General features: G+C 26.2%; 1 protein-coding gene across 1 annotated transcript; it reads right to left on the bottom strand.

Moving 5' to 3' along the window:
• Window positions 1–453: 453 nt before the first annotated feature.
• Window positions 454–1,735, bottom strand: LOC133824658 (protein SRC1). The gene is made up of 2 exons (XM_062257621.1): window positions 1,315–1,735; window positions 454–778 (listed from the first exon to the last, which is right to left on the bottom strand). Exon 1 carries the CDS (start codon window positions 1,658–1,660, stop codon window positions 1,346–1,348), a length of 315 nt encoding a protein of 104 aa, XP_062113605.1. The 5' UTR covers window positions 1,661–1,735; the 3' UTR covers window positions 454–778; window positions 1,315–1,345.
• Between the last annotated feature and the right edge of the window lie 8,374 nt (window positions 1,736–10,109).

Below are 10,109 nucleotides of genomic sequence, written 5' to 3'. Positions count from 1 at the left end.
AATACTCTTACAATATTTAAATACTATATTTTTAGATGTGATTTATTTATTTAAATAAAAAAATGAGAAAAAAAGAAAGAAATTCTAATAAAAAATTAATTAAATAAATTTAAAAGATAAATAATATGTAGCTATAATATATATGTATGTACTATAAGATTTAACTAAATACCCTAACTAATGAAAATGACATTTTTAAGATTTTGAACTATATTTATTATATTTTATTTTGGTTTTCGTCAATTCGCCAAAATATAATGGTAAAGTTTTATCTAAAACCAAATTAGTAATTAATAGAATTAATTATGTTCTTATTAATAGCTTAATATTCTTATGCTTAAACATGTCGGACATTATACTTCAATAAATATTTATTGTTATAATTTCTAATATATGAGGAAAAATATTAATGAAAGAAGAAAACGACAGAAAAATTAAAGTGGGTGGATATGGTTATGACCACAAATAAAAATTTCATTCCATAAATAAATATCATCACGATTCACGGACAATATATGAAAACTCTACCCTACAATATCATTTCATATCATATCAATAATATTAATACCATTATTACATGACAATATTATTCAAAGCACCATTAAACACACAAAACGACGACGTACTATAGTCAGATCACGACACAACCACTTCTTTTCATTTCATTTTCATTACATTTTTTTTCTTTTCTTTTTCTTATGATTTATTTTCTCCAAACTTCACATAACAAGGCCAAACAAACCCAGCTTCCTTGTCTCCACACCGCTACCCGAAATACCTGCATTTTACACCAAATTTACTAATTAGTCCTCGGAACCAAATCAAATTACAAATTACTCCCTTTTTTTTTATTTTACTAGAATTATATCAAAAAAAGAAATAATAATTTTAACGGTTCCAAAAAATTATCAAATATCTCACTGTCAGAGTCAACTAAGTTTGTGCACATCACTTTGAATACTCAAATTTTAGAAAAATATCATAATCATAAAATTTAGAAAATTAACATATTCCGTAAATCCATGTGATGAAATTGAAAAATATCACAGATATTTAGATCAGAACAGTATAATAAAGAAAAAGTAATTAAAAAAACAGATCTATCATGATCGATACTCAAGTTTCATAAAAATATCATAAAGTTTATGATAATAATTTTATAAATAATTATTAGCAAAAATGTTGTATCATCAAGTACCAAAAACTCCATGACATCCGAGCTTTTCATTGGAAAATCATCACAAAAAATTTTAGATCGAGTCAAAAATGAAAAAAAAATTGAAAACAAAGAAGAACAAGAGCAAGAAGGTATACCTATATCATGATCTTCATATTTACATTGAATCTAATCGCTGTCGCTGCTGCTGCTGTCATGGCCATGGCCGTGACCGTCTTTCTTCTTCTCCTTCTTCTTCTTCTTCTTCTCGCCCTTGTCTTCGTGGCCTCCTTCACCGTGGATCTTGTCCTTGATCTTCTCCAACACTCCTTCCTTGTGCTCGCCTTTGTGCTCGCCGTGGTGCTCCGGCTTGTGGTCGCCGTAGTGCTCCGGCTTGTGCTCGCCGTGGTGTTCGCCCTTGTGCTCGCCCTTGTGCTGATCCTCAGGCTTGTGGCCTCCTCCCATGTGGAGGGTTTCACTGATCTTGTTCATGATTCCAGACATGTTTAGAAAATTTTCTCAAGAAATGATTTGATTACTCGCTGTGTTTTTCGATGAATGGGTATGGAGCTAGAACGTTCTAATTTATAGGCAGGGAAAGCGGATTTCAAACAAAAAATATTATTTATATAATTTTGGACGGTGGAGATGTGCGGATTACGTGTTGAGTGTGTAATGACGGAAATGCCCTCACCTACGTGTACGCGGCGAAAGACACTGGTATTAGATCTAGGTGACGATAGTGTCTTTTATGCATGTCTATTATTTTTGTATTTTCTTTTTTTGGGAGAAAATAATATAATAAAATAAAAAGATGTGTGTGGATAAGATGTGGTCTTTAAAAATAAATAAGATTCATTGATTTGACTTTTAGTGCAATTAATTTTTTCTTTTTTTTTTCTTTTAACATGATATGATGACACGTGGGAGTGGGACCAAGTTAATAAATTATCATCCAATCAAATTTCATCAAAATTCACCTATAAAATCGATTATTATTTTAAATCAAACTTACAACAAGTGACATGTATGTATGTGGAACAAAAATCTTGTCTTGATAAAAAGTCTTTTCTCTATTCAAACACTTAAAACTTAATAAATTATGAATATATATTTAAAAAAATAAATCATTTATTCGAGTTTGAGTGGTAAAATAATAATAAAAAAAAGGTATAATTTAGAGATAGAAGACCAGTCAATTTTTTTTTTAAGAGAAAAACATTTATCATTCTTTTGGAATATAAAGTTTCTATATGAGTTAACATTATCTCCTAATAAAGATGCAAAAATAATGTTAAATTTAATGCAAAAAGTTAATAAATGACAATATTGGACACATCTTTTTTTATTGTACTCCAAGACACATATCTCTTCTATATAAAAAATAGAGTAGATAATCATTTGGTATCCTGTATTTTTGCAAAGTATCATTTTGGTACCCTCTGTTTTCAATAATGTTCATATGATACTCTGTATTTTAAAATCGTACATATTTGGTACCCTAAACTCAAATTTAATTAATAAAATTTTACCAATTTAATCAAACTGTTGTCAATTATGTAAGTTCCAAATTTAAATTTAATTACTGAAAAAAAACATAGGTTACCAAATAAGTAAATTCCCTAAAAAAAAAAAAGATATTTCTTCTGTGCGGGCGTACGGAATGCCCGCACAAATAGTTTAATTTTTTTTTTATATTTGACACACTATCAGTCTAAAAATATTTTTATATATATTATATCACATATGAGACTGACATACTTTTTTTCTTTTTATTAAATTATAATTTTTTTTCTAAAGTCTCAGCACATCTAATAGCCTAAAAACTAATGCAGTTAGTTCAAGATATATGACCACAATATTTGACTCAAACCACTGCTCTAGTTTACTGTGTGTGCTCTATTCAAAAGACACGTGGAGAATTCTACTGTGGTTAAAAAAAGTTATTATCTTTTATATTTTAATTTGTGAAATATAATAAATTTAAATTTTGTTAAAATAATAAATTAAAAATCACTATTTTTGTTTTACGTGATTATTTATTTGAGAAAATCTACCAAAATTAATCTATTATTTGATTTGCTCAACAACAAAAATTCAATAAGTTCTATGTTTTTAAAAAAAATATTGGATTAAAAATAACTAAAAAAACACAGAACTTAATGATTTTTTTTTTGGTTGAGTCAAATATTGTGGTCATATATCTTGAACCAACTGCATTAGTTTTTAGATGTGCTGAGACTTTAGGAAAAAAAATTATAATTTAATAGAAAGAAAAAAAAGTGTGTCAGCCTCATACGTGATATAATATATATAAAATTATTTTTTAGACTGATAGTGTGTCGGATATAAAAAAAAAAAGAAATACCCAAAAAGTAAATACATAATAAATTTTTTTAGTTTTAATAGTTTATTATTTTTTTAAGTTAATTTTAATAAAATATTTTTATATTTACCGTAAATTGTAAATATGATTTAAACTTAAATAAAATAAAATTAATTAATTAAAAAAATTAAAATAATATATTTTTGAGATATTTTATAATAATAATTATTTAAAAATAATAAAATCATATATTTTATAACTTAAATAAAATTTAATTAAACTTAAATTTAATATTATATTAAACATATAATATATAATTTTTTTTTGTTGTCATTACTAAATTCAAAAACTAGAATTAATATAAACTTAAACAAAAATAAATAAATAAATTAATTAGAATATAATATTTTAAAAATATTTTATGATAATTTAAATAATTAAATCATATTTATTTAAAAATAATAAAGACATACATATAATTTTTTTTTATCTTATAAATTTGTGTGATAGTTTATTTTTTATCAATTGATTGGAACTATTTTTCTTCATCAAATTCACAAAATGATATTGTGAGATACATTAGAAACTAAAAATAATTTATGCGTGTATACTTCTGTCTACACTATGACTTTTTCTATTATTAATTTTTGTTTAAATATTATTGTATTTTATATATATGTCATGTAAATATATATATCTATGTCAACGTTGTGTTTAGATATCATATATATAGAGATTATTGATATAAATATTTATATATATTATAAACTATAATTTATTATATTATATATATATTTAAAAATAATGAACAATTTTTTATTAAAACTATAGACAATGTTTCCAATTTTAAAACTAAGCAAATGTGTCTTGTACGTTATTTCTACCTAGTATATATATATAGTGATGTAAAAATATCTACATCTAGTAATAATAATAAATAAGAAATAAAAATTAATAATAAAATAATAAGTAATAACAAAAAAATAAATAAAACATGAACATTTAATGCCAATAATAAATAAGATATAAAAAAAACAAAAAAAAGTAAATATAAAAGTGAACATTTATTGTTGACCCAAATTTGGTAGAACTTTTAATACATCATTCTATAAGAGCATTTTCAATGGAATGCATTGTTAAAATATATCTCACTTTTCAAAACAGTTGTTTCAATAATGTGCAAAATTTGACACATACTAAAAGTTGTGCCAAATTTAACATACAATATAGTATGATGCATATTTTAAAACCTAAAAATTGTTTTCCTGATAAAAAGTAGGGGTGTTTGACATTATTTTCATAAAACAATTTTTAAAAACAAAATTACAAAAAAGAGAAAATTTTGAGAACAACAAAAAGTTGTTTTTAGTTGTTCCTAATTTTTTTTCTCACGTAACATTTTTAATTATTATTATTATTATCTCACATCATTTTTTCTCTCATTAATTTATCTATTTTCATATTTTCTCTCCTTACTTTCTTTAACATCACTTTTTCTCTCATTACTTTTGATTTCCTTATTTTCTCTCTCATTACTCATTATCTCATTATTTTATCTCTCATCATTTCATATATCATCATTTTTCTATCTCGTCATTTTCTCTCTTATCACTTTCGCTCTTTTTTTCCCATCTCTTCCTCAAAATTTCTGTCATTACTTTCTCTCTCCTTATTTTTCATAATTTTTTGTCTCACATTACTTTATCTCATTATTATTACAAACTTAAAAAAAAAAATGTCTTTGTAAATATATTTATTAATTTTTTATCTAAGATTTTTTAAAAATAAATAAAACTAAAAAATTATTTTTAGAAAACATTAACAAAACACTTTATTTTTTTAAAACTACAAAAACTGTTTTCTGTTCTCATTTCTGAAAACAAAAAACAATGTCAAACCAACTCTAAATTGGGCGTTCATCCTAATGGTTATATCAAAATCAATATTGATGCTATTAGATTGTTGAGTATGATTGCCTTAATACTATTATTAGATTGTTTAGGCATAACTCTATAGATGCTTCTTACTATGGTGGCATTTGTTCAAATTTAATATTCTGATTGAACTAGTGAGCTCAATTGTGTAGTAATGCTCTTCCAAAAATGACTCTCTCTAATCTATGGGCCATGAACATCTTTGGCTAGCTTGATTATGCCTAATTTATAGCATTTTCAATGAAATTTACCAATCAAAATGACTATTATTATATATAAAAAGAAATATTTTATAAAAAATGTCCCAATTCATAATTAAAAAATGGGTTTATACTTTTTTGGACTCTGTGTTTTTTTCCATTACTTGTTTGGACTTTGTGTTTTGACAAATTATTTTTTGGACCTTATGTTTTGTAAAATGGTTAAAATAGAACCTTAAACTCGATTTTGATCAATATTTTTTCAACTAAAATCACAAATAATTTACCAAATTAACAATTCATAACAAAAATAAAACTATTCTGCTTAAAAACGGTGTTGTTATATTCAATTTTTTCTTCATCAAAATTGAGTTTAGGGTTCTATTTTAACTGTTTTACAAAACATAGGGTCCAAAAAGTAATTTGTCAAAACACAGGATCCAAACAAGTATTGGGAAAAAACACATGGTCTTAAAAAATAATTATTTGTTTAGTCATTTTCTCATATTGCATCATATTCATTTTTTCTCATATTAGAGCACTCCAAATGGAGTCTTTATAATACATTTTTTTTTATAATATTTAGTCAAAACTCACAAAAACATCTTTCATCAAATTTATATAAATTCCAATTAATCTATATCTACATTTACATAATATTTACATATCTTTTATAGATATTTTAATATTATTTTTTTTATTAGCTTTATAATATTTAAATAATATAGAGAAATATTTAAATAATATAGTATAATGTAAAACTCATAGATAAAATAAAAAAATATATATTTTGAGAAAGTATTTTAAAAGATAGAGTAGAACATCTATCGAGACTGAGACTAATCTAAAATTAGGTTACTACTCATTTTCTTTTTCTCAATCTCATTAGTCTTTCGTCACTTCTTGGCCAACCATCAAACATAGATATTTTAGAATAATTTTTATATCCATCTCAATAATGAAAATAAAAAGAATAATTTTTATATAAACTTTAGTTAGATTGAAGAATCTTTCTGTACTGACAAACTTTTTCAGACCTTTCGAGAGAGGGAACAATATAAATTTGAGCTATTCCCTTAAAAAAACAAAAACAAAATAAGATTCTCAATTCCATCATATAATTTGAAACCAAATTAAGAAAATTGACATTTCCCAAAAATAACAAAACGCCACTAAAAGACAAACAATACTAAAAAGCTCAAATAAAGTTTTAAAGGATAATTCACTTTTGTCAGAGACAAATGTAAGCATATTATTGTTTCTTTATATCTTTTTTTTTTAGAGAAAGTAAGCATATTATTATTATTTTTTTTATAAATATATATCTTTTTTTGGGAAAGTAAGCAAATTATTATTATTCCTTTTAAGGCGTATACTTTAAGAAAAAATTTCGTGCTCATCCACAATAATATATTTTTTACTGGGCTTTATAAGCCTTATTTATAGGACTTTCAGTATTTTTTACCTATGATCAGTTTTCAAATATAATAATTTTATGATAGTATATTATAACTATTTAGAGTATTTTGTAAATTTTTAAAAAATTATAAATAGTTTACGATACTGAAAACTAGGTTCAAACATATTGTTGCACGCGTAACAATTTTTTTTTTATGCGGGTGGAAATCAACATGTTTGAACTTAGTTTTCGGTACTGTAAACTATTTGGAATTTTATGAAAATTTGCAGGATGCTCTAAATAGCTACAATATACACGATCATAAAAAAAATCGCGCCGAAAACTATTTACAGGTCGAGAAACACTGATAGTCCCACCAATCAAACTTAAAGTGAGACCTGTACAAAAATTGTTATATATATATATATAAAAGCTTTCTTTCATTATTATTCTGTGAATCATTGCGTGACACGTGTTCGGTCAGATGCTTGCCGACATGAACTATTTATTATTATTCCCTGGTGGGAGGACTACTGTAAACATCTCTATGACCACTGACCTTCCTTCCAATCTTGTCATCCCAACTTGCAACCTAATTAAAGTTCTATAAAGTAGACAAAGCAATGAAATATCCAATTTCTTTTTCATGGATAATAATAGAACAATCTCATTAAATTAATAAATAATAGAACAATCATTAACGTAAGTTTCATAATAGAATTGTTCATTTATGCGCTTATTAATAAAAATAATATTGCTTAAAACTTTACAAGACTAATACTACATATTTGATTTAATATTAGAACTTACTTATTTTATTTTAAATTAAAATATATACTACTTGATATTAAATTGCAGCAGTCAAGTTGCATTAAGCGATTTAGTATTGAATAACAGTTCTCTATTAATATTATTTTATATTTAAATTGCTAATTAATACGATCTACTAATTAATGGTAAATAAAATGATATTGTCACCTCAAAATAAAATTGATATTTTTATGATTATCCTATATAAATATACCATTGTGTTATACTAACATTAAAAACCATCATTTGGTGTTACTGTGGTCAGTTGTTTGTGGCCATTTAATCTATAAGAGCCAAATTAATTACTATCTAAATTTATGTAGTTTCTAAGGTTAGACAAATTGAGATTATTCCTCACTTGTAATTTGGAAGTAAGTACTAGGGCACAAATTTGAATAAAAGATAAGAAGAATGTTCTTTATTTTGGCTTAAATACATATGCACCAAAATATTACACATAGTAATGTGATATTTTTTTTTGACGAATCACATTTCTTTAAGAAGAGACCACTTTTTTTAAGTCTCATGTCTAATGTTTTATCATTACTCTTTTATTTTATGTTACAAAACGCCATGCGTTTCGGGTGGTACTTTTAATCGACTCGAGTCGGGATTGTTTTCCCCAAGTTAAAATATTATTTTAAATAATATTATATTTGTTTGGAATTTATTTCAACGAGTTATTACATGCCAAATTATGAATTGTGTGATTAAAAGTCAAGATAAAACTTTCGGTCTAGCACCAACACAAAAATCCTAATCGGGTAAAAATATCAGAAAATAAAATGAAAAACTATGACAAATATATTTCGGGCATAAAATACATTCATAAAAATTAAAGTTTGGTAAAAAATAATAAATCTAAGAGGAAATGAAAATTTTAGAGCATTTTGTGTTAAATGCCTAATTTTTTGCCTAATTGTGAAATTTTATTTCATAAATGAACCTTAGGTTAAATTGTATTGTGTGATTAATTAAATTAAATGTGAGAGACATTTAATTATTATGTGTATAAAAAAAACTTTATAAGAGTGAAAAATGTTATAGAAAATTATTTTTTTTGGATTTTTGTAAAATCAATTTCTTAGAAAATGTTTATTAACCTTTATTTAAAACAATAATAAAGAGGTGGTCGACCATGTGTAGGTTTTAAATTGTGTTGTCCAAATTGATTTAAGCTTTTAATCACATCTAATTAGTGTTAATGACACAAAGTGACATAAAGTAAAAACACTAAGTGTTTTAGATATATATATTTTTTGTGTTATCTATGCTCTTCCACCCTCCCCAACCGAACCCTTTTCTCTTCTTCAATTTTTTTCTCTCAACTACGAAACCATGGAAGCTTATGCCTTGATCTTGGAAGAGTTTCCCTAAGGTAAAAATTTCAAAAACTTGACTTTTATAAAGTTTTTAACCATAGATCTTTCAATAACTAACTATATATGTTGTTGGGGGAGTTGGTTTAAGGTTTTGAAAGTTCTAAAACTAGTAGAAACATCAAAACCTAAAGCAAGAACAACAAGAGGCAAAAAATTTACTTTTTATGGTTGCTTTGTATAGTTTTTATTTTTAATGTATAGTTCACCATATTCGAGCCTTCCTCAGAGCTCACCTCAGGCCACTCCTCAGGCTCTTTTCCTAGGTCTTGTCCGAAACTCTGCTCGGAGTCCTCGTCAGATTGATCCATGGGATCTTCCTCGGTCTGGTCCATCGGCTCTTCGTAGGAAAGTTCCCCATCGCCGAGCTCCTCGTCAACCACTTCTTCCACTGACGAATTCTCAGCTACTGCCACCGGGTTTGCTGCTGCTAGTTGTTGTGCTGCCACTACAACATGTGCCTGGGCGTTCTACGCAGCAAGGAACTCACGAAAGTCCATATGCCACCTTGACCTCCTACCCAAAGATCTGAAGGTCATCTCAATGGATATCCTAAAGGCAGTCCAATAAGGAGTGGTTGGCCTCGAGTATCTCTCCTGGTACCAAAGAAAGGTTGCGCCTCTCAGACATAAACTTGCCAATCTTGCCCTAAACATAGAGGGTGTACCGATGTCATCAAAGATGATGTTCAACGAGTAAATCTATGCCTAGACTTCTTCAGAATGGATTGTTCCATTGAATACAACAGGTGCTACGTTGGTGAAGGCACGGTAGATCTAGATTCTCTGCTAGTGGTCATACACTATAGGTGGGTTGACTACGATGGGATCAATCACCTCAGGTTCGTCATCCATTTTTACTAACCTATAATTTATAAAATTAGGTAAGTAAAAAAAACAATACAA

The sequence above is a fragment of the Humulus lupulus genome, chromosome 3 (genome assembly GCF_963169125.1).
Source record: "Humulus lupulus chromosome 3, drHumLupu1.1, whole genome shotgun sequence".
NCBI classification, from domain to species: Eukaryota; Viridiplantae; Streptophyta; class Magnoliopsida; order Rosales; family Cannabaceae; genus Humulus; species Humulus lupulus.
This window is presented reverse-complemented; position numbering and strand designations above follow the sequence as displayed.

What these genes read in the sequence shown, in the direction of transcription:
- LOC133824658 (XM_062257621.1), bottom strand. Translation starts at nt 1,660, where the DNA reads ATGTCTGGAATCATGAACAAGATCAGTGAAACCCTCCACATGGGAGGA.